Below are 26,687 nucleotides of genomic sequence, written 5' to 3'. Positions count from 1 at the left end.
CACATGAAAGATAACATGGCTATTTATCACTGCATGCAAATTTGAATTGGCTGGACCACTGCTTTTGCAGATATTCTTGGCAATATCTTTCTGTCTATGTCTGTTTGTGTGTCCAAGAGCACTCACATAGTTGTCTCGGGCAGACCAGCTGGGGTAGAGTTGCATGTGAAGCTGCCGCTCTTTCCTAGCAAGCTCATAGTATTTAGCCTGTTCCTCGCGAGTCAGAGCATGCCACTGTAAAACACAGACAAATTGGAAGATAGGTCTTTAACTGAAAACAAAGAAAAAATAAATATGATTAATTGAAATCAGTATATATTTTCACATTTTTTTACACAGCACTATTTTAGTCTATTTTTCATCACATACAATGAGGAAGATGGTAAAGGTGGCAAAATAGTTCCCCAAAGATCACAGTTCATTTTATTCTATATATTTAGTGTTATATATTTAGAGGCCACACCTGTGATGGGAAAATAGCAGGATGCCAAGAGGTTAAGCTTAATTGATTATACAATCTGATCTTTCAACCAATATGGTTGTGGCAGAAAGGATGTGGTTAGCTGTTGGTGAGGTTTTTGTCCTGATGAACCACAGTCTGCTGCTGGATTGTGTCCATGGTGAGAGGGGTCAGCCACAACCTTAACTACCTGATTCAGGGTCTTGGAAGTGTACAGGTCCTAAAGACATGGCAGATTGCAGCAAATTGAGCAGAGTGAATGCCAAACTGCAATCATGCTTTCGTCCTTGGCAGTGGCATAACTAATGGTGATGAAGGAGGTAAGTAAGAACTCAGTATTGGAAATGAAGAAGTGCACCATCATTTATCACCCCTCAGAGATGAGCCCAGCGAGGGTTGTGTCATCTGCAAACCTCAATAGTTTGACTTCAATAGTTTGACAGGCATTTTGACTAGAGGTGCAGCTGTCATACAGGGAGAAGTGTAGAGGTAAAGAACACAACCTTGGGAGGAACTACTGCTGATATCTGGGAGTCAGAGACATGTTTTTGTAATAGCTTTGAAGTGGGACAGCACAAGGTGCTCAAAGGACGTTATTGCCACAGATGTATGACCAACAGGTCTGTAGTCATTAAGTCTTGTAATCCTGTTTTTTATAGTTTGGGAGGTATTGAAGCAAACTGGCACATGGCATTTCACCAGTGAGGAGGTAAAGATGTCTGTAAACACTGGCAACAGCACAGTACTTCACGGTGAAACCAGTCCCTGCTGTGGTGGGGGTGATGAATGCCATGAGTTCGGGCTTGATTGGATAACTTGTGTCATGGGGGATGGTGACAGGTCTGTCCCATTGTGTTTCAAAGTGACAGGAGAACTCATTCAGGCTGTTGGCCAGATGCAGGTCATTAGCAGAGTAGGGGGCTTTAGCTTTGCAGTTTATGATCTGTCTGAGACCTTTCCAGAAAGAAGCAGAGTCATTGGCTGGGAACTGCTGTTGTAGTTTTTTCTGTGTAGCTTATCTCACCAACAAACTTTTATTTTGTCCCTTTAAACTTGATTCTGTCCACAACTCATAAACAGAACTTCCTTCACCTGCCGTAGCTGACTGAGTCTGTACATAGGTACATAGCTATCCTCACTGAAGCTTATGTATGATGTTACAACCTCTGTGTACTCATCCAGATTGTTGGTAGCATTCCTGAATACATCCCAGTCAGTATAGCCCAAGCATGTCTGAAGATCCTCCACAGCCTCCCTGGTCCACTGCTTTGATGTTCTCACAACAGGTTTGTAAAGCTTTAATTGCCTGTATGCAGGAATCAGATGGACCATGACATGGTCAGAGTGTCCCAGTGCAACTTTTGAGATGACATGATAGGCACTGCTTACTGTAGTGTAACAGTAATCCTGAATGTTATCCTGTCTGGTCAGGCCTTGATTGTCTGTATTTGGCATGTATAAGTTCATGTATGTTACTTTTGTTAAAGTTGCCAAGGCCAATAAAAAAATAAGTCTGTGTGTGTGTGTCAGGAATCACTGGACAGTTCCCTGCCAGGTCTGGAGAGGGTGCTGGCAGGTGATTCTATGGAGCCTACATTATTGTGTGTATTTTGTGCCACGCCTTTCCTGTTGTTCTCGTTCCTGGTGTTTCACCTGTTCCCTATTAGCTTTAATGTTTAGCCCTATAAATAGGGATCCTTTTGAACCTGTCCTTGTCAGCTATTGTTCTATGTTCTTTGTTCTGTATGTTTTGCTTTATTAGCATCATGTCTAGTGTTTAGGTTAGTCTTCCCCATGTGTCATGTTTGTTAATAAAGCAGCGATTATTTGAATCCTGCATCTGGGTCTGTCTCAACCACGGAGGTCTGGGTTCGAGCCGGGGGCGCCCAGACGTTACAGAGTGCTTCATACACAGTTTCTGGTCAGCAAGCATACGCTGTGCCCCCAGCACATTAGCTTGTGATGGAACAAATTCCTCCACCCATGAAGCCATCTTGGTCTATATCTCTTTTGCGTTCTGTTGAGGATTTTTGAAAGTGTGCATAAAGTACTGGCTGAATAAAAGTGAGCCCAGAGCTTAGCTAATATTATTCCTGTCTCCAGAATCTTCCTCCACATCTCCACATGCCTGGGTTCCACAGAGTCTGTACACAGGACTGGTTCAGGCTCTTGCTACATTCTTTATTTCTTTAGCTTTGTTTGAAAATTCAAGTAAAGACTTTCTGCTTTCATTCTCTACAGGGGAGGCTTCAACAAATAACAAGATTTTTAAGCCAGTGTTTTTTAGAAGAAATTAAAAAAGAAAACTACACAATATCCATAGATTTAAGCACATGTGTGATATTAACTGTCCAACACTATCTGTTTGGAGAACCCTCACCCTACGGCCCAGTATCTGGTTGATAGCTGCACTCTCCTTCAAGGTGCATTCTGCAATGACTTTTGCCCTCATCTCCTTCATGTAGAGCATAAAAGCATTCAGAGGCTTCTTAATGACTGGCTTCTTAGGTTCTCTCTCCCGCTTTGACTCTGGATGTGGTTTACTGCAATGCAGAAGGAAAACAACACATCAAGTTTCACTTGTTAACATTTCCATGTCTTTCAAATACTATAGAACCCTTATATTATTTAATTTATTTAAATACACATCATGTAACATTCATAGCATAATTGTAATACATGTCAGCCAGTTATGAACGTGTAACGCTTACTGCATATAAAAATTTCCCATCTGCAGTTTCCTTAAAGATGCAATAGTCATTTGTTTTTTTCAATTTCTTACCAGTAAGAATTACATAGAATATGATTTTAAATAACTGCAGCTAATGATGCTTACAAGTCAACACCAGTATTGATAGTCAGCTCAAAAACTTGGCTACAAGCAGCTGAATGGCCTAGTAAGCAAAACCACAAACCAGAGTAAAATGCTAACACTGGGAGACAAAGTAGATTAATTCCTGCACTGGCAAGAACAATGCTGACTTCCTTAATAAACAGCATACTTTATTGCTTGAAAGTGAAGTGGTAATTCTAAGTGGCTAACTCTAAATGAATTCTTCTGGCTATCATTGATTCTGGGGTGGAATGGATGGGGTCAAGGAGTAAAAAAAAACCATAGAATATTGTAGACTACTTTACCTGCTTAAGAGTTAGAGGACTAATATTGACTAATGCACCTTTAAAGTTTTTTTGTTTGTTTGTTTTTACACATACATGTCAAACTGGTCATGCTCTTGCCTGCCTGAAGAGGGCACTATAGCAGGGTGTGGGATTCCTGTAGGGTGCATTCCAGATGGCCCCATAATCAGAGAGTGAGAGAACCTTCATAAACACACAGGAACACCATAAAGGTAAATTTATGAAACAAGTAACTTAAATAAGATAAGGTAAATGTGGCTGTTAGCTGGGATCAACAGACAGTAACCTTCCTGAAGCCCCCTTGTGTAGTTACAAGTCAAAGGGATAAGGCATAGCTAGCAGCAAATCTTTATTAGTGTATGTGTCACTTTTATAATTAAGAAATGCTTGGGAAAATAACACAATAAAATATATACTTAAAATCAAGGAAAACCACAGTGACCTGAGCATGCAAGAAAAGCACATATGTATGCTCTTTTGATGTGTGAAGAGAATTAATTCTTGAAAATTAGCTTTTAAGAAATGCTTTCCGTTTAAAACTAATACTTGTATGCAAATGATTTTTGTACATAAGCACATAATTTTCCTTGTATTTATTTAGTATCTAGCATTTAACATTCCAGCACTTGCTCATTCATGCAATTATCCAGTCAGCAATTACGTGGCAATATTTCAATACATACAATTTTGCATATACAGATCAGAAACTTTGACTTTAAGGGGCTGGTGATTCATTTGGGAAAAGCCTATACATATCATACAGCTGCCATGTATGTTTCTTTGTGTCATATAATATTGTTGTATGTTGTAATAATGTTAAATGTTATAATATTGTTGAATGTTGTGAGTGTTGGAATCCAGGTTTGGGGTAATACTACAGACTTCATGCACTATGTATAAGCTGTCTGGACAAATGTGCCTCATACAGATTGTACTGTTGTACTACTGTACAAAACCAGATATGGCAAAACAAAATAGGTACATATACAGTCCCCTCTGAAGATAATGGAATAGCAAGACCAAGTCCCTTGTTTTGGCTATAAGCTGAAGACATTTGGGTTTAAGATCAAAAGATGAATGTGACATGATAGATCCGAATGGCAGCTTTCATTTTCTGATTTTCTTATCTTTTGATCTACTGTCTCATATTCATCTTTTGATCCAAAACCCAAATGTTTCAGTGTACAGCAAAAACAAAATAATTGGCATTGCCATATTGAACCACTGTTAATTAATCCTCATTTTAAGTAATGAATTAAACGTCTATGGTTCTGTATTGGCAGCAGATAATCAATTCTGGTTTGGTGTCATTTGGCCGTAGATATGGCCAGCACTTACAATACACACACACACATTACTAACATTAAAAAATGTTATAGTCCCACAGTATATTATATACTGTATCTTATGGAGTCTTAAAAATGTAGAGTGGTCAATGCTTGTGGTCACAGAAAATTAATAATGTCTATTTGGGAACCCCTAAATTATATATTAAAATTATAAAATGCATACTGATCTGTGTAAATAATGAAAAATGTAATCATGGGCAATTGTGAAATTAATAAACTTAGCACACCTCCCCTTTATTCAATATTTTGCTATAACAGCATGCCTAGGCATGTTTTATTCCATACTTATTAAAGATAGACACAAGTAAACACAAATCCTAGACACAAAGAGGACTTCAGGTAGGCATTTCTTCAGTTATTTTTTAAACAACAGCAATAAACAGAAAAATGAATTTTGTGACAATACATCAAGAATTACCACTTGGTTGTTTTTGTTAACGGAAAGCCACAACTATTATTTCCCTTTCATGAGCAGACCGAATGTAGGTCATAGGACTTACCTTCCTGCTTCAGTGGATTTCTTACCTAGACATTTAGAGCCTTTTAGTGAGGAACTGTGGGTGTCACTATCCCATGTTTATCCCATGGTCATCTCAGGATTATTATTCAAATTTAAAATGATCATACCAGATATGTATCTGTATCCTTTTACCAAATGTAGTTTTGTCTACATGTCTCTTATCTACATGGTTCTTTTGTAATGTTCAAAATCCCTCTTTCACCTAGTACAGGTTTTCTTCTTCATGCCATCTTAGAAAGTTGAAAATCTCCTCAGGATTGTTCATTAATTTTCTGGATTTCTGTAAAGCTGTTTTGCAACAATGTCTACTGTAAAAAGCATAATTTGATTTAATTGATATAAAAATTATACACTCAAATGAAACAAAAAAAAATTATGCACTCATACAAAACAATGATTTGATGGCAAAGCTGGTGTTTAATGTGAAAAGCCACAGCAATGGTTTGCAGGAGCGTGCAAGGCTGGAGTGCAGCCATTAACTAACTAAAACATTGGTTACACAGATGCTTCTCACTTTCAACATCAAACTTAAGACACATGGAGCTGACCACAGAAAATGCAAGAGCCTACACCCAGCAATTAATTTACTTACACTAATTTTAAAATTCTCTACTTCTAGTTCCCTTTTTCCTAAAAGGGTTACTTGAAGAATCTATGAAGTTTTCAAAATTATATAATGTGAAGAAAATTGTAAAAAAAAAAAAAAAAAAAAAAAAAAAAAAGTTTCTGTAGGTTTAAAGGGTTATGGGGAACCTAACATGCACATGTATGCACACACAGGAAGCAGAAGACCCAGAAATTGATATACTAATGCCATTTAAATTGTCTTGATATATATCTGTCTTGGAATTACATCCCAATAAAGATTACGGCTCTTGGACTGCAAGGACTGATCTAATGCTGCATTTAACTTGTGAAAAGTTGGAATTATTATTATGTTCATGTATTTCAGCTACAGAGCTGAGAAAAACATTAATATCTCCATGTTTGTCTTTTGTTAGCAATTATATAGCCAGCTAACAGCGATAAGTGATATATATTTAACAGTACATTGTATAGTCAGATCTAGATATAACAAACCAATATATGTATCTGCATATTGAGATATCTGAAGTAGTATATACAGTATAACTCAAAACTAAGGAAGTGCTACTTTGTTTACTGCTGGTAGCATGTTGATTTGACACTACACTTGGGGTTGACAAAACCTTCTTAAACTTCTTGATAAGAAATCTGAGTTATGCTTTAGTCAAACACAGCACTGGCTATGGTGCTATGGTTTTGTACAGCCCTGCTTCCAGAAAAGTTGTAACACTGCCAAATGTAAATAAAAATTGAATGCAATGATTAGCAAGGCACCTAAATTCTGTAGTTAATTGAAAATAGTAGAAAGACAACATAATTTTATTTTTTATTTTTTGAGAAATTTATGTTCATTTTGAATTTTATGCCATACATGTTTCAAAAAAGTTGGGACATGACCAAAAATAAGACTGGAAAAGTGCTAAGTTCTATAATACATGAATGAATAAATAAATCTAAAATTAATTAATTAATTAATTAATTAATGTGTTAACTGGCAATATTCAGTAACATGATTGGGTATAAAAAGGACATCTCAGAGAGTCTTGGAGAAGTAAAGTGTGGAGGTGATCACCACTCTGTGAAAGGCTGGATGGGCAAATAGTAAAATTAAACAGTACAAATAAAATACTATTAAAAGATTCAGAAAATCCTAAGAAATCTCTGTATGCAAGGGGCAGGGGGCAGTGGTAGCTCAAGTGCTTAAGGCTCAGCGTCACTGACCTGAAGTTTGGGGTTCAAGCCCCAGCATTGCCAAGCTTTTTGGGAATCTTTTTGGAACACTCCTTTTGGACCTTGAGCAAGGTGCCCAACCTCCCCCTGCTCCAGGTGCACTGCATCATGGTTGACCCTGCACTCTTACCCAAGGTGCCATGTCCTGGTAAGTGACGCATACGCACCTGGGCCATCGATGTGATTTAAAAGAAAATGTCATTCATCAGACCAGGCCAACTTCTTCCATTGCTCCGTGGTCCAGTTCTGATGCACACTTGGCTATGCAGCCCCATATGCAACAAACTGTGATGCAATGTGTATTCTGAATACACAGTAGCTCAGCAACAGTTGCTCATCTGTTGGATCGGATCACACAGGCCAGCCTTCTTTCCCATGTGCATTAATGGACTTTGGCCATCCATGACCCTGTCACTGGTTCACCAATGATCCATCCTTGGACCACTTTTGATAGATACACAAAAAACCCGCCTAGGAATTGCCAGGGCCCATGTTGAAAAAGATGAAGACTACTGGGACTCTATAGTATGGAGTGATGAGACCAAGAAAGGTTTCTGGGACCGATGGCTTCAAAACTGTATGGCAAAGGTGAGGAGTACAAAGAAAAATGCATGGTGTCAGCAGTAAAACGGTGGTGGCAGTGTCCTTATGTGGGGTTGCTTGAGTGCTGCCGGTGTCTGGGAGCACCTTTCATTGATGGTTTCATGAATTCACAGATGTACTGCACTATATTGAAAGAGAAGATGCTACCATCACTCCATGCCCTTGGTTATCGTGCACTTTTCCAACATGACAATGATCTAAAACACACATCTAAGGCCAATGTTGCATTTCTGAAGAAGAACAGGGTGAAAGTGACTCAAGTATGTCTCCTGATCTGTACCCAATTGAACACCTATGGGTGGAATTCTGAAGAGACAAGTTGAGCATCACTCTCCATCCAGCATCCAGGCTCTAAAAGAGGTCATTCTTGAAGAATGGAAAAAGATAGATGTTGCAATACGTCACCAACATGTTCATTCCATGCCTAGAAGACTTGGTGTTGTCCTTAATAATTATGGAGGTCATACAAAATACTAGATGTAGTAGTTTTTGTTGCAGGGTATATTAATTTTTGCATCAACTAATTTGCTGTTATATTTGGCACCAAGATGTTAGCAGCTTTAAGTCCTGTAAGTTGCGAGGTGGGGCCTCCAGGGGAATTTGTAGTTTGTCCCCTTGTTTGGGTAATTTGGATTTGTGGTCATCAAATCATTCCTGTACCATTTTTGCTTTGTGGTGCCGTGCATTATCCTGCTGACAGAGGCCACAGCCATCTGGTAATGCTGTTTCCATGAAAGGGTGTACATGGTCTGCAACATTGCTTAGGTAGGTGATACGTGTCAAAGTAACATCCACATGGATGGCAGAACCCCTGGTTTCCCAGCAGAACATTGCCCAAAGCATAACACTGCCTCCGCTGGCTTGCCTTCTTTCCATAGTGCATCCTGGTGCCATGTGATACCCACGTAAGCGACGCACATGCACCCGGCCATCCACGTGATGTAAAAGAAAATGTGATTCATCATTTGGTGGTGCAGAGGGGTCAGCATGGGCACCCTGACTGGTCTGCAGCCATGCAGCCCCATACATAAGCTGCGATGGACTATATATTATGGCACCTTTCTATCAAAATCAGCATTAAATTCTTCAGCAATTTGAGCCACAGTAGCTCATCTGTTGGATCAGACCACACAGGCCAGCCTTCGCTCCCCATGTGCATCAATGATTGGCCTTGGCAACCCATGACTCTGATGCTGGTTCACCACTGTTCCTTGGACCACTTCTGATAGATACTGACCACTGCGGAATCGGAACACCCCACAAGAGCTCCAGTTTTGGAGATTCTCTGATCCAATTGTCTAGCCATCACAATTTGGGCACTTGCCCATTTTTCCTGCTTCTAACACATCAACTTTGAGGACAAAATGTTCACTTGCTGTCTAATATATCCCACCCACTAACAGGTGCCATGGTTAGAAGATAATCAGTGTTATTCACTTCACCTGTCAGTGGTCAGAGAAGGCCTATAAGCAAGACCATGGCAAGCCAGATTTTGCATGTATTACAACTATTTCAGCAACATGGCTCCATAAATAAAGTGCAGCTGAAATCATATATTAAGCAATAATGGGAAAACATTTGCTAATTTGCTAAGGTAATTGGTTTCCCTAATTCTCGAATAATTACAGAGAGTTGTTAAAAGGAGAAATGCAACACAATGGTAAACATTTTCCTGTCCCAACATTTTTGAAATTGGCTTTTGGCATCAAATTCAAAATTAGAATATATTAAAAATACAAAACAAAAAAAAAAACAACAATAAAAAGTCTCATTTTCAATAGTTGATAGTATTTGTTTATACATTTTTCAGTTAAATATGGGGTTCAAATGATCTTTGCAAAACATTCTGTTTTTATTTATATTTTTACATAGCATCCCAAATATTTTCAAAAGTTTGTAACAGGTTGTAAGTCCCTCCAATTAAACCCAGAATACCTGTGTTAATATAGACACTTCACTGTAGTCTGTGACCAATTATTTGATTAAAGCAAAAAATGACACACATGGCAAAAGCTTAGGCAAGCTAGGCTGGGCAGACGTTGCACAGGCAGGCTATGGGTTTGGTGATAGCACTTCTAGCTGAAACCTCAGAATCAGATGGTTTCAGCTAATACTATACCTTGAATAGGAGGAGTTGCTGGCGAGACTGGAGGTGTAGGGCTGCCTGAAGCCACACGAGGAGAGTGGATAGACAGGCTGACTTTGCCTGCAGGTAATTGGGAGTTGGGGAAGGTAAGGTAAGGTTTGGGTGACTTTCTAACCATACGTTTTGCGGTTTCAGGACTATGTATGCTGGCTAAATGTAATAACCCACAAAATTTAGAATCTCTTTTATATGCTGAGTTATATATACCCACCCTCTATATCACCAATCAGTTTATTAGGATCACCTGTTCATTCATACAATTAGCCAATTATGTGCAAGCAGCATAATGCATCAAGTCATGCAAGTACAGGTCAAGAGATTCAGATCATTTTCACAGCACAGAGCTTATAGGTAGAATGGTGTGAAAAACAAAAAACATCCAGTGAGCAGCAGTTCTGTGGCAACAAGATATGTCATTCGTTCAGTCTGGATGTGGGTCTCATGGTTCAATTAGAGTAGGAACATGTTGGTTTGATTAATTACATTTTAAATAAATTTATTGAGTGAATGGAACAACACATAATATCTAAAAGTACATGCCCTGGCACCACCTGTGGTGTAATGATTGTAAAACTAATTGTTTTGCTGAAAGGAATCAAAAGATTCAAGTCACTGAGATTACTTGAAACTTGAAAAGAGGAGATTGGCCAAACTGGTTCAAGCCAACTGGAAGTCTTCAGTAACTATGGTAGATAATGCTAGTTACCTATAGAAGTGTGGTCTTACGAAACACATATTCTATCATGTGCATGCTCATATAAAGAACATGCATACAAGAAAATCATATTATGACAGTGACATAGCAAATACTATTATTACCCAAATGTAATCTTGGCAGGAGGGGGACATGGTCTACAGTGAAAGTGTGTGGGAGTTAGCAAATTAATATCTGCCTCTCAACTGTAGATGGTTATTTAACATCCTAGTTTTCTTTCATTTCTCTTTCTCTCAGCTGTGAGGTCAGTGTGTGTTGTATGTATGGGTGACAGTGGAGCTGAGCTGAAGTGAACCAAACAAAGCCATTGGAAAGCCTCTGATTTTCTGTGTGTGACACTGAAGCTGACCTAAGCCTTTTGAAAGGAGCTGGTTTTCTGTTCATTTTTTATTGTTGTTTGCAATATTTGTCCCTGTGCAGAGGGAAATGCTCCAAATACTCCTTATTCACCTCACCCTGAGTCAGTTTTATCATGTTTCACACCTGGGCTGAAACCTTGAACATCATTGGCACATCTGATCCATACTGTTAGAAGAGGGGGTTTGTTTGTTCACATATGCCCAGTAACTTCTGGAATCCTGCAAATGCTAGCTGCATCTGGACCCCACCCAACAATGAGGGGGTCAGTAGCTCATCAAACTGGTGGTATTAAGCCAACTTGCTTGACCAGCTGGGTCAAGAATCAGCTGTAGATGGAGCTGCCCTCATTGGTGAGAACTGACCCTGGATATGCCTGGCTTACTCACCACACTTGCAAACCTGCCTGTGCTTTGCCCCAGCCCTTTTGGTTAAGACAAAGGTGAAAATCATGACGCATTACCTGAAAGTTCCAAGGGATCAAACATGAGGCCTTGGTGAACTCAGCATGTAACCAGACCACCTTTCATCAAAGCCTAATTAAATATGGGACACTGATAAATGCATGATTGGTAAGGGTTAGGTGTGTGCACAGGGATGTTCACAAGTCAGACTTCATCTGTGTCAGTCATTATTAAGTCCCAGTGACATAAGCATAAAGTGGAAGTGGTAGTTAGTCATTGCCTCACCCATCCACTAATTCTTGGGACAAATTTACCAGGATTGTGGAAAATGCATAGCATTGGCTTGGGAGGCTTTGTAAGGGCTGTTGGCATCAGCTTGACACTAAGCTGACTTGCTGGCCAAAGCCATCCAACTCAGTGAGAACTACATGTCCAAGTGTGTGGACTCAGGGACACAGGCTTACCTGCCTGCCACCTGCTTCCTTGCCTACCCATTCATGGCAGTGTTCACAGGTGGTGTGCAGCATGTAGCAAACCCAAAAGCACTATTACATCCATTAACCTTAACTGAGGTCTCCATCAAATTAACTCAATGGACATTGGAAGCAATTAGAAAGATGAAGTAAGGATATATTAGTCCTGGTGGATATCTGAAAGCTGTTTTCTGTGATATCTCCTGGATCTGGAAGTCCCAAAAATGTTGACTAACTGGGGAATGTCCTTAATGTCAATAACACTAGGCAGCTTTATGGATTATAACGAATTAAATCAATTTGCACCAGGGTTTACCATCATCAAATAGACACATCACAAATCATCAAGAATTACACAAAAAAACAAAGCTGGGATAAGTGCCACAAGCCACTATTACTTGTAGTATTACTTGTAGAGTGGTCCTGCAAGTCTCTTAAGGTTTTCCTCTATTTTAATTATTGTCAGGGTGCAAGCCTTGCGGCATCTTAGACATTATTAGAGAAATTTGGTATGATGGGCCTTCTAACTGATAAAAAGAAAATCAGTATGTTCTGGACCTGAGAGCAAAATCCCACACCTGAAGGTAGTTGAGTACAGGAATTTACACTGGATGAAAAGGTACTCATTTTACTAGCCATGTCAGGATCCAAATTGCTTGCAATGTGGCAAGGACTCTTTGAGGTCACATGGCAAGTCACAGGGGTCGACAAAGAATAGGCAAAAGGATAGAATTTATGCACTTCAAATATACCACATCAATCATCTGAAATCAAGGAGAGAAATGGTTCCTGTAGCTCTGGCAATGATTCCAGAGAGGGAGGAGCTGGAACTGGATGCAAGTCTAATGTGGAAATCACCTCCCCCTGTCCAAGAACACAGGTTGCCAGGTTTGCAAGGGAAATGTTCTAATGTGTTTTCAAGTACACCCAATTGCATGGACCTCATAGAGCACCACATTGAGACTCCTCAATGTAATTCCTACTGTATTCCAAAGTACCACAAAAAAATATTTCAGGATGAACTCAAGTCTATGATTAACTTTGGAGTCATCAAGGTGTCACACAATCATTGGGACACACCAGTCCATTTCAGATAAGGTTGTACACCCCTGATTTATAGTAATGATTGGTAGCTGCAAAATCTGAGGGCTGTTCCTACCCACAGAAGTGTGCAATTGGACTGGTAAGAGGGACAGTATCTGGGCAAAAAAAACAAAAAGAGGGCGAGGCAGGTTCTGGGGATGGCAGCCTAATATCGGAGAATTGTTTATCACTAGCTTATTGAATGATCTTACAGTGGATTGAGCCATTGCGAGTTCAATGTTGGAAATCATTGCCTGATCTTTTTCCAATTTCAACTGTCCGGATGTGAACATGAAAACTTTGACCTGTATCTGCATGATTTCATGCATACCACTACTGCCATTATCATGTTGGCTGACTGAATAAATGAATGAGCGGATGCTAAATATAACACTGTTCATTTTGAGTTATATATCAAAAAGTGTGATTTACAATTACAAAGTTTCTGCAAGGCTTCCTTTAGACTGAAATTTAGACAGGATATGCCACATATTTGGAAGTTTGCTAAATGGCAATGGACGAAACAAAGCAAGAAACCTTTTATTGCCTGATAGTCAAAGATATCACTGCCGATGAATAGATACTTTTACTATACTTTACATATTTGCATATGCAGGTGTACATTCATTTAACATGATTAACTAAGAACTCAAACAACTTCTTATACTGTGTAATTATTTACATGTAAGAAGGCAAAGTTCTTCAGAAGTTTATAGTAATAAGTAATAGTAATAAGTTGTAGTAGTAATATTTTTTTACTCTATATAAAATAATACAACAGTTATATAAATAAATAAACAAACAAACAAATAAATAAATAAAAAGAAGAGTTTTCCACTGTTTCAATGTACAAATAAATTTATTTTGGGAAAGTATTAACACCAAAAGGACTAAAATTCAACAAAAATTCAGTAAACTTGGTGTGGTGTGTTATTCATGTTGGCTTGTTGGTAAAGTTTATACACAATTGCCAGGCACAATTTCACTTACCCTGAAACATATTATACAAGAGAATTAGACAATGTATTCAGAAGGTATTCAGACCTCACCACATTTATTGTATTTTGAAATATTACGTGTGTGTATACATTATGCAAAAATAGTAACTACATTTCTAATCACACTCTTGAGTTACACTCTTGTTAAGACAACTTGATTAAGTGATTTGAAATGTTACACATCTATCTTTATAATGTTCCACAGATGACGGTGCATGTCAGTGCAAGAATTAAGCCATAAGATCAAATAAATTGTATATAACACAGGACAGGCACAGCTCTGAGCAAGTGTGCTAAAACATTCCTGTAGCTGCCAAAATGAACATGACTTCAGAAACACAAGACTTATCCTATAACTTTTGTCTAGCTAAACTGAGCAAAATGGGCTTTAGACCCCTCCTGAGATACACTATATTGCCAAAGGTTTTGGGACACCCCTTCAAATCATTGAATTCCGGTGTTGTTTTTCAAGGGCTGGGCTTGACCCCTTAGTTCCAGTGAAGTCTGTTGTATTCAGTTGTTGTACTTGCATGTCCCCCCAAAAATTATGCCCTAGTCTCATTCTTTCTTCTGTGGATAATATCACATGGATACCATAAATTAGTACCTGCAAATCATTAAGATTATGAAGCTCATACTAAACATTGTTTCACACATTGTACTGTTAGCTTTCTTAAGCTTTCTTCACTTTTTGGTGGCGTTTATCTCAATGATCCAAGAAAGACGTCTTTGTATACTGCAGCATTTCAAATAGGGTTTAGATCAAATATGTTGCCGCACAACAAGGCCCCTGTGGTCAGCCACAGTTGGAATAAAAGAACTGGAGTGACATGTACATAGTTCTAATCTTTAAGATAAACAGGAATGCTGTCTGTACAACAGGTTTCCTTGACTGACCTCACTAATTCTCTTTCACTGAATGGGCAAATCCCCACAGCCACATTTCAAATCTAGAGGACAGCCTTCCCAGAAGAGTGGTGGTTATAACAGCAAAGGGGGGACTAAATTGGCAATGAGATGTTCTAATGAAATCATATGGGTGTTATGGTCAGGTGTCCACACACGTCTGACACAATACCGAAAATGTCAAAGCTGTATCTGTCTTATTCTCTGCCCTTGCACAGTGTAATGTAAAGAATTTCTTTACTGTTTTCTTTGTAACATGCTTGCCATTGTTAATTCCGTGTTTTGTTTTGTTTTTTTGCTAGTCCTTGCTACCATATTTTGTTTACAGCCCTACATTATATTATTCTTTTTTGTAGAAGAGTAATGATTTATAACCCTACTGTTCAGTGTCAACTGGAAGAGGAGGGGTTTGAATCCTTTCAAGGTTTCTTCCTCATGCCATTTCAGGGAGTTGCCAATGGCTACAGCCCCCCTGGCTTGCTTATTAGGGCTATAATTTTTCAGAAATATATAGGGCAGCCCACAAGATGTAAACCACTCTTCAGTGGTAGGAATTGGAAGGCCAGATGTACAGCAATGAGCAACAAAATTCTGAAGCCAAAATCAACCTCTACCAAAGTGAGGGAAATGGCCAAAGTGTGGAGACTTGTTCTGCTCATAAACAAAAACATATGAACTGATTAGTCAAGATTGCCTGTGGTAGTGTTATATTTTGGGCTAGCATGGCCACTTCTGGAATGGGCTCACTAATTTATTGATGATGTAATTTATGATGGTAGTTGCAGAAACAATTTAAAAGTCATTCTGTCTGCCAATTTACAGAAGAATTCATACAAAGACCAAAAACACTCTGCCATCACAGCAAAAGACTTCACTGGGGAAAATAGTGAAAGACAATCACCAGACCTTAATCCATTTCAGCATGCATTTCACCTCCTGAAGAGGAGACTGAAGGTGAAAAAACAAAATGAACTCAATGAAGCTGTAGTACAAGCCTTGAAAAGCATCACAAAACAAGAATGCAACAGTTTGGTGGTGTCTCTGGTTTGATGCAGTTAGTGCAAGCAAAGGGATATTTAATCAAATATTAAGTGTCATCTACTTTACTCTAAGATTATCTTTTAAAGATTATACTTTTGCTCACTAAATTAATTAAATCTGCCAAAAAAGGTGTCTAAGTTCTACATGGACATATGAAGGAATGAAAGCTATCTATCATTTCATAGTCACCTTATGATCTCAAGCCCAAATGAATATAGCATATAGCAAAAACAGCAGAAATAGCCTTGACATTCCATTATTTTTAGAGGGTACCATACATTCAGATTCTGTTGATTTGCTATGTATTCAATATCTGTTGTTAAAAATGCTAAACAAAAAAAATTTATTAAAGTTAAACTGCTTTGCATGAGTTTGCCAAAAGGCACCAAAGATTTGCAGGATTATGAGAAACGTAATCTTGTGACACCTAAATTATTTCTATTCTTTTCCATCCTTATGGTAAAGCAGAGTTGTAGCAGCATCATGGTATGGAAATTTGTGGAGAAGCAAATGGGTCTGAATACTTTCTGAATACATTGTGTCTGCCTATATTTATATTTAAATACTATATATATATATATATATATATATATATATATATATATATATATATATATATATATATATATATGTACTCAATGTTTATATAGCAAGCACAAAAGACACATCATTGTAACAATTGCCACTTGACTGAAGTCCTGAGCTATTGTCTTGGGATGTAGAATATTTAGGAAATGTTAGCTGAGGTACAAAACAAAATGTTTGGAACTTACCAACCCATGGATGAGGTAATTTGTCCGACTCCTCCTGAAGGCAGGGAATAGAAGCTTGGGAGATCATGGGGCTGATGTCTGTGAACACCTGCGACATAAAATGGTAGAGGGTTGATCAACTGATGCAATAACACAGTATTTCCTTAGCAGTGTGGAAATCTACTAGGATGTTTGTTTAATGTAAATTTGTTTAATGTAATCTAGAATCTCTCATACTGTTATGAATATGTAAAGCAAAAAGGAAATTAAATTCTAAAAGCTCAGTTGGGTATGGGTCATCTTATTTGGCTGAATAGTGGTGGGAAATTGGACCTGTCAATCAAATTTGGTGGTTATAGTCCCTTAATAATGCTTATAGCTGTTTAAAAGAAAAGTTTTATGATCAAATGGACAAAGTAATCTAATGCATGAGGTAAAAACCTGTATGCATTTATGCTGTGATATATATATATATATATATATATATATATATATATATATATATATATATATATATATATATATATATGCTGTGTGCCTTTATGCTGTCCTACCAATCTTCAATTTCTTAACATTTATCTGGAGAAGAAATTTGTAAATCATTTAGATCATGTTAAAAATTTTTGTTTTTCACAGCAGAAATTTGTGTTTGTAAAGGATGTCATGTGTTAACAGCAAACATCTTATGTGTGATTTAAAGGCAACCTGTGTTTGTACAGAAGAATGCTGCTTGATGACTGTAATTTGACAATGCTTCAGGCATGTTTCTGGACTCAACCTATAAATCTACTGAGATTGGAATGTGACTGAGTCAACTTATTTTGTCTTTGCTCACCACCCCCTTACAAAAGCCATTCTAGATTACACTGTGGGAATGCTCAGTCCCCATCCTTGAACATCAGTAACTACCTGTGAAGGTGCCATCTGCTCAGGGCTGATGTATTTCTATGACAGAACACGTATGACCAAAACCAGTTAACAGACTAAAGGCCAAGTATCATGTATTAATTAAATACAGTGATTTCTTTGATACTGTTAGAATACTGTTTGACACTGTTAGAGTCAGTAGAATGTTATGTTGTATTAAAGTTTAATTTTTAATAGCATTTTTCTTTTCCATTTTTATCCATATGTGTACATGCTCCATACAGCCAAATTTTTGTGATCATCTGACCATCACACTCGTGTGCTTCTTTTGAACACCTCATTCCAGATTTAGACATGTCCAGCCACTATTTTGTTGTTGCAATAACTTCCAATCTTCTGTGAAGGCTTCGGAACATGGCTGTGGGATCAGATCAGATCAATTTAAAAAAAAAAACTAATAGTTTCTGCTGTTGGGTAGGGAAGCCTGGGATGCAGTCAGTATTCCAGTTCATCCCAAAGGTGTTTAGTGAGGTTGAGGTTATGGCTCTGTACACTGTGCAAAGGAACATTGTCAAGCTAGAACATGTTTGGGCTAGCTCTCTTAGTTCCACTGAAGTGAAATTATAATGCTTCAGCATACAAAGACATTGTGTGCTTCCAGCTATTTGGCAACAATTTGGGGAAGTTTGGTTATGATTGTCAGGTGTCCACAAATGTTTAGCCACATTATACACAGATCAGGCATAACATTATGACCACCTGCCTAATATTGTGTTGGTCCCACTTTTGCTGCCAAAACAGCCCTGACACCTCAAGGCATGGGCTCCATTAGATCCCTGAAGGTGTGCTGTGGGTTCTGGCACCAAGATGTTAGCAGCAGATCCTTTCAGTCCTGTAGGTTGCGAGGTGGGGCCTCCATGGATTGGACTTGTTTGTCCAGCACATCCCACAGATGATCAATTGGATTGAAATTTGAGGAATTTGGATGTCAACACTTCAAACTCATTGTTCTGTTCATCAAACCATTCATGAACCATTTTTCTCTGTGGCATGATGCATTATCCTGCTGAAAGAGGCCACAGCCATCAGGGAATACTGTTTCCATGAAAGGGTGTACATGGTCTACAACACTGCTAAGGTAGGTGGTACATGTTAAAGTAACATCCACATGGATGGCAGGACCCAAAGTTTCCCAGCAGAACATTGCCCAAAGCATGACAGTGCCTCTGCCGGCTTGCCTTCTTCCCATAGTGCATCCTGGTGGCGTGTGTTCCCCAGGTAAGTGACACGCAAAAAACTTGATTCATCAGACCAGGCCACCTTCTTCCATTGCTCTGTGGTCCAGTTCTAATACTCACGTGACCATTGTTGGCACTTTCGGAGGTGCACAGGGTTCAGCATGGGCGCTCTGACTGGTCTGCGGCTATGCAGCACTGTGTATTCTGACACCTTTTTTTATCAGAGCCAGCATTAACTTCTTCAGCAGGAACATCCCACAAGAGCTGCAGTTTGGAGATTCTCTGATCCAGTCATCTAGCCATCACAATTTACCCCTTGTCATGATGAGGAGACAATCAGTGTTATGTACTTCACCTGTCAGTGGTCATAATGTTATGCCTGATCAGTGTATATCAAACATTTTGTGTGATCATTGGCTTTTTTGCTAGGCTAGCTATCTGGTGTCATATCTTCACAAAATAAATGTTCTAAAGCAAATCATATTACATCTAAAGCACCTATTGTTAATGAAACTATTACTGATCAGAAGTTTAAATGTACTATGTTTAACAGAAATGTGGACTGAACCAAATGAGTATGTAGCATTAAATGAAGTTAGTCTGCCCAGATATAGTTACATACATCAGCCTTGCCTAAAAGGCAGGGGAGGAGGTGTTGAAGCTATTTATGATGGTAATCTAGGCATTACACAAAAAGCTACACATGAATTCAACATGTTTGATGTTCTTTATACTAATATAACATATGCAGTCACAAAAATAATTCTACCAAGACGATTCCTCTAATTATTATCTCAGACCATTATCTCACCACATGAAAAAATGTGTATTATTCATAACATATGTACTTTGCCATGTTACTGTGTTAAATCTACATTTACGTCTTCTACTGCAGAGAGGTTCATGAAGAGTCACCCAGAGATATCATCCATGATTAGATTTACTGTCTGACCCCAAGGAACTTGAACAGGTGACTAATTACTTAGAATCAATGTTTGGCTATTTTGTTAAATAACTTGATTAATTAATTAAGAATAATTAGAGAGAAAAAATTAGCACCCTGGTATAATGATCACATACGCACCTTAAAACAGATCACTAGACGTTTAGAATGTAAATATTGTAGCAAAATTAACTAGGAATAGAGCAGTGTTGAACCACTCAGATCTCCATTATTACATGAATGAATTTATGCTGATGCTCATACTTGTAAGATGCACAACACAACCTGAATACACAACTCAACTTGACTATATACTAGTGCAGAAACAGACATTATTTATAATCACACTCTTATAATAATTATTATATATTAAGTAATATAGTCTTTTTTGGCAATAGATAATGATATCAAAATGAAAGGTTTAAGAAATTCAGTTATTTCTCATGTGGAGATGTCAATATTAGTAGTAATATTAATAGTAATGCCATAATGGGGTTTGAGGATGTTCAGCTTTAGATAATCTTGAAAGGTTTTCTTTTTACAGTAGCAAATTTTATTTGAATATACTGAAAGTGACCAGGTTTTGGTGTGGTATATATTTCTTTAATTTTTTAATTTGTGAACAAGTTGTTACTAAGTAACTGTCCCAGACGTTTCTGATTTGATTAAGAGATATTTCTGGTGTTTTAGAGTTGTGCCAAAAAGTCTCTGGTGTTTGGAGTCCATCTTTGTGGCTGAGATAACTATAGTATTAAGCTATAGTTAGACACCCTTGTAGTAGCAAAGCTGGAGAAGTATCAGCCAGGCACCTGAGAAGGTTAAAGTTATATGGCTAACACAGCTCACCAGTATTGCCTGGAGATCTGTGGGCAGTGCCCCTGGACTGCTAAACTGTGATGGTGGTACAGGGTGGTACAGGAAAAAGGTGTTATAATTATAGGAGAATCACACTACCCCACCTCCTAGGAAAAGTCTATGCCAGGGTCCTAAAGAGGAGACAAGGAACAAGGATTCACGAGGAACAATGCAGATTCCACCCAGACTGTGGAATATTAGACCAACTCTTTACATGAACTAGGATTCCTAGTTGTGTATTCTGAGGGACTATTCTGAGGGACCTTTCCTGTGCAGCTGCCTCACCTGCAGCAAAATCCTGGGCATGGGGAAGGGGACCCAAGATGACTGCTTCATCACCCAGATAGCTCAGTATGGACTTCACCAGCTGACAGCCAGTGCCCCCTCAAGACCTAAGATACAGGGGTCTTGCACTGCTACTGTCCAAGCATTGTTTTTTGTGTGTACAGTATCGTGACTTTATATTTAGTTGCCTGTTAGTAGGGCCATGAAAAAGGGGAGGGGTGTGAGCCCCCTGCTGGACAAACAATTTACATCTCTCCACAAACACACTGGCACAGAGATAAAATCGACAGCACAACTTGAGCTTTTTTGATGGTGCTGCAATAAAACTATAATATTTAAACCTAGAAGGCTAGGTAAGGAAAAAAATATTTATTACTTATGAAAAACTGTACATTCTTACAGTTTGTCTATGTTCATATAATCTGAAAATGATAATACAAATTTGAAATACAAATGGGGAAATCCCTGTCCATGGGAATATTCCCCAACCCATGGGAAATCCCAGAGACTTAATTTCTTCTCTTCAGAATTTTCTGAAGAAAAAAAATATTGCTTTTTAATGTGAATTACATTATATTTAGAATGAAGTCTTATTGTCTTTTCTTTTTTTCATTTTATACACATTTCCTGACAAAATATGTTAGCCAGAACTTTGAATTGTTCTTAATTGCATAGTTCAACTTTGCACAGACCATATGAAAGCTAACATGGGCACAGAAGATTTGATTTCTTTAGGTATTTAATTTACCTGAAGGGTTTTGGTCCATTTCTCAGTGAATTCGCATTATCTTGCTACTAGCTGACACTCCTTTGGTTACACAATATGCACAATAATATGGTGTTAATTTACTTTTGAGGTAAGTGCATGCACATGGCTATTTCAGTTTCAGTGCCATTTTCTAAGGAGAGGTTCTTTAATTGTGACGTGTTAAAAAATAAGTATCTTTTTACCACTAGGATGAGCCTTTAAGCCATTACAAAGAAAAGCTGACGTACCACCAACCGGGGAAAAAAAAGAGAATTTACTGCACTGGTTTGTGAGGTTGTGAGGTATAATTCAGATATAGAGTAAGTATTGATACATTTTATAGTCAGTGCTATGTTGCAGACTTACTGGCTAAGATCTAAAGATTTAATAGCTTTAGTATCATTGTGTGAGCAAACAGAATTTTCAAATCTCCATCAGTTTGAAGTTGATTAAATTAAATTAAATTGATTAAGTTAAATTGCATTTAATTACAATTCTATATCTATATTATTGTGTTTCGACAAACATTATCTTCCATATAGCTGTCCTCCACAGAACCTCTGAATAGGAAAAACCAAAGAAAACCCATGAAACTCAGAAGTCTCCCCAACATGGGATATCTTGTCAGTATGGCTGCTTACACAGTCAACAGTAAATATCACTTCAATACTTGATTTTCAGTTGTATTAACTTTAGATCAATCTACATTAGTTGTGGTAAATACATAATAAACTCATGATTACTCATATAAGCTGTTTGGCTTGTTGCTAACAAACCACACTTTTACAGTGGCAGCCATATTTTCCCATTTTTTAGCTCAATTGCAACAAGCTCAAAAATAATATAGTACCAAATTTAGTTATGTTACTTCTAATTATGTCAAATATACTACAGGATTCAATAATATTTATGATTGGATGAATGCACATGCATATAAAGCATGTTTCAACAAATGCGTCACATCAACTTGAGTATTTTACTAAAAAAACACTGTACTTTGGTGTACATTAATGAAATCTTTTTCTAAATAAGAAATATTTTAACAGACTTACAGCAGGTTACAGCCGAAGTCAGAGCTTTCTCTTACTAAGCCCCACAGTTAGGAGAAGATCTTGAAGGTTCCTGGGCAGAGTGTGTTAATTGGGATGTTTGGATATTGTCCAAACTAATTAGTATACACCTTCTATCAATTAAAGTGACCAATTAACCGCAAACAAAGTACAGTTGTGACTGTAGGATTTTTTTTTTTTTACTTTTTATACTTCTGATAGTTCTTCGTGTGTCTGGGATATAGAGTTGTGTTGCAAGTAACAACAATAACAACAAACTCATCCAAGCTGGCTAAAATTTGCAAAACTACAATTAAAAAATCCAGTCTCTTAAAAACACGTGCAGTAATGTGTTGTGGTCTGATGAGACCAAAGCTGAACTTTTTGGTCATAACAGATAAGATACACATAAGATGTATTGGCCACAACCAGAAGAACACAATTCCCATGGCATGGGGGTACCAGCATCATCCTTTGGGGCTCCATGTGCCAGCCAGTTTTGATTTAAAAAAAAAAACCCTTAAGGCTTCTGCTAAAACACTTCAAATGAATACAAAATTTACATTTAAGCATGACAATGACCCTAAGCACACAAAGGTGGTCTTCACTAAAACAAGATCAAGGTTCTGGAATGGCCAGAGTACAGATTTAAATTCAATCTGTCTCAGTGACCTGAAGTGGACTATGCATAGGAAATGGAAAGCCATTTCAGTTTGAATTGTACATTACATATTTTTTTACTTCTAAATTTTACTCCTAAAATGTTTCTTTTTGCAATTGAATTTTTAGGGTGCAAATTCATAATAAGGGTAGAAATGGTTCTAACACAACTGCTATTGGTTTAATTTTTTAAGTGATAAAACAGCCATGGGTTGTGTAGCCTTTTTACAGCCATGTAAATGACCTTTGCTTGGCTGTCCAGAGCTTTCTTATTTCTAATCTTGTCGAAAACAACAAGGGTTAAAAAGCCCTGTAGTTAAAAGAGGACTAAATGTACTTCTAAATGAACTAAATGAACTTCTTTAAAAGGATTCTAAAGGATAAGGGAATACTACAAAGAGGCTCCTTAAAACTTTGGAGGATTTTAATTTTCCTATGTCTTGTGCTGATGTGTTTTGTTTGACATTTTAAAGTACAAGGCTATGGGCTGTTTCTTTGTTAAAATTAGTTTTTTTTATTTTTATTTTTAAAGAAGCCTTAGTATCATCTGTGAAAACAAACAAACAAACAAATAAATGTCATAGACTGAACTAGAACAAAATTGCCAAACTATATAGAATAGTTCAAGGCAACATTAAAGTGTAAATAACCAGAATAACCTTTCTTTTTGTGCCTTAGCTAATGTCTTCTTATCTTATTAAACCTTACAGTGTCAACTGAGTTGTGCAACATCTGTGATTTGCTTCTTTGATTTATCAAAAATGTCAGCAGCATCAGAAAATAAGAAAGTAACAGAAAATTGAGTTTCCAGTGGGTGGAAATTATGTTTGAGGATATCATATAACAATTTATCTGTTTGTAGAGTAAGACATTACTTTGCATCAACACACATGATAACTTCAGACACATACCTGGTTTTTGACTCATGTCTGATGCCAGATGCGAAGGGCTGGGGTTGAAGTGTTCATTGCTGTATGGTAGAAGGGTTGTAAGTGGGTGCATCCCATGAGGCTGCTGAACAACTGCCACTTTGTTAGCCTACATATACAGAGAGGGGGGAGGGGTTATAGCCCACAGTTGTAAAGAGGCCCTTTAATGGCATAGCTCATAATATTTCATAAGATCATCACCAGTACATAATATTCATTTATTCAACAGTACATAACACACTGTTGAGGGAGAGACAGACAGAGAGAGAGAGAGAGAGAGAGACAGAGAGAGAGAGAGAGAGAGAGAGAGAGAGAGAGAGAGAACATACATTGTGAGAAACTGTAAGAAGTGTTAGAATGAAAGTGTAAAAAATGGAAACTCATTGTGAGGATACGGCTGAAAAGGTGTTGCAAGTATGAAGTCTTTGATGTTCTGCTCTTTCATAAAGTGAATGCATTATCATCCTTATAACCCCTCTATCCATGAGCTTTTACAGTAGAAAAAACAAATGTTCCTTTTGAATGATTACTAGGCCTATATATTTGCAACTGTGTGTGCTGAAAAAGAGAAATTTCTTTAATATAAAAAGGTTTGCGTTGCGTTTTACATATCATTAACCCATTGACCAGTTCTTAGTGGTTTTACTTTTTCAGCAATTTATTCCCTTTTCTGGGTCTAAATGAGCAGACATGGTTAACATGTATATGTCAGCACCCACATAAACTACAATAACAATGTGGAATATCAAAGCAGATTTCCAATTACATTGTTACCAAACAAAATCGTTTAACAAAATATAATCTGCTTTCATCTAATATTGGCTTGAACAAGACAACTTAAAATAAAGCAGTTGACTGAAACTGGTAATTAATGATGGTCCCATTGCACTGACCACCATGTCCCACTTGCGTGTCAATTCACTCACATTACAGATGAAACACAGTGAATCGTAACATATCCTTTTGGTTTTAAACATGCAAGTAGGTAGCTTTTTGAAGAGGAAATTAGAGGTCTTTTTAGGAACAGAGAGCTGCTTTGAGAGTCATGTCTTTAATCTCTTATTTGAGCATTGACACATATTACACATGAATTATTTGCACACTCCCACTTTGCCCCACAAGGGAAAACAAATTTTTTTTGTGAATAGGGTTCATCCTTTGATGAGGCCAGACTGAGTGTGTTAAATAAAATAATAAGCTTCTCATGACTATGCTCTGTAGGTGCATATCTCCTAACTGATTTATTAGTTGCCACCAAAATGTTATGCAATGTCAAACATATTAAAGAATATGAAGTTACAAACAGTATTATAAGCTTATCATTTGTATCATTTGCATGCATCTTTAATAGAAAGACACTTGTTATTCTGCGTACTTGCTTTTTAGCTCTGCAGTGTATATGCATGTATCAGTCAGTCTGCAGGAAAACAGATTTAGTTATCAGCTTTCAAAGCTGCCCACATTTGTTCAAACAGCAATATAAAGATGGAGACAACGTATGCAAAATATTGAAAGTTTGAAAGTTCATATTTGGGAAATGTTTTCTGTTGAGACAGACAGTTGCTTACATACATTGTGTCTACAATTACTTTAAACTAAGCCAGTTTCTAAGTCAAAGTCAAAGTGAGATTAGCTTAAAAAAAACTGTACACCTCCGTGTGTATTTCTCTTTTCTTTCTTCTTATTAGAATTCTTCTCATTAGAATCAGTTTCACTTCCTCTTAAATCACTACTTGAACTGTAAACTTGTACTAGATCCACGAAATCCTTAACCAAATCCTTTGTTTATGTATTTAAACAATGTTTTAGTTTCATTCAATAATTATTTAGTCCAAAGCATTGTTCAAATCTTGCAGGAAAAACTAGGGAGGTCTTTTACTTTTGCCTGCTCTGAAACATTATGAGTGAAAACAAGTCCATGCAGGCATTTGCACCACAATCTGGAAATGATTTGGCTTTTCTGAGGGAGAAAATAAAAGCCATCTAGCTGGAAGTTTGGAGGACATCAAAGACACTGCAGACATAACAAGATGGCTACGTTTAAACACACTAAAATCTTTGCCTCTGCACCCACACCTGATTCTATTATTCTTTGCAACATTTCAACATCCTGTAAAGGGTCAGGAAATGTAGAATTTTTGCAAAAAGAAAGAAGCCATATATTTAATATTTCTAATTACCCACAAGTGTATTCACAGTACTGAACATTTATAATTTGCAATTTGTGTTTGTATTTTTAATAGTTAAGTTCAGGCTTAAATCCAAATGAAAAAATCTGTGGCATCATTTTGCATTTAGAGTTGGAGATGACAAAATCAAAATGTGCAAAACTCAGAGAAAACTCAACTTTTTA

The 26,687-nt window shown here is 37.5% G+C and overlaps 1 protein-coding gene across 7 annotated transcripts in view; it reads right to left on the bottom strand.

Annotated features, from left to right (window-relative positions):
- Positions 1-26,687, bottom strand: part of tcf7 (transcription factor 7) — a 64,301-nt gene that overhangs the window by 16,660 nt on the left and 20,954 nt on the right. For 4 of the 7 annotated variants that reach the window (XM_058415789.1, XM_058415794.1, XM_058415793.1 and 1 more), the window contains exons 4-9: positions 24,317-24,443; positions 16,782-16,869; positions 10,005-10,091; positions 3,674-3,781; positions 2,841-3,003; positions 127-234 (exon numbers count right to left, since the gene is read on the bottom strand). In XM_058415789.1, coding sequence (XP_058271772.1) covers positions 127-234; positions 2,841-3,003; positions 3,674-3,781; positions 10,005-10,091; positions 16,782-16,869; positions 24,317-24,443 — 681 coding nt within the window. The remainder of the gene's footprint in view (positions 1-126; positions 235-2,840; positions 3,004-3,673; positions 3,782-10,004; positions 10,092-16,781; positions 16,870-24,316; positions 24,444-26,687) is intronic. The other 3 variants (XM_058415790.1, XM_058415792.1, XM_058415791.1) reach the window with 3 other exon arrangements.

Source organism: Hemibagrus wyckioides, linkage group LG18 (genome assembly GCF_019097595.1).
Source record: "Hemibagrus wyckioides isolate EC202008001 linkage group LG18, SWU_Hwy_1.0, whole genome shotgun sequence".
In the NCBI taxonomy this organism is placed as follows: domain Eukaryota; kingdom Metazoa; phylum Chordata; class Actinopteri; order Siluriformes; family Bagridae; genus Hemibagrus; species Hemibagrus wyckioides.
This window is presented reverse-complemented; position numbering and strand designations above follow the sequence as displayed.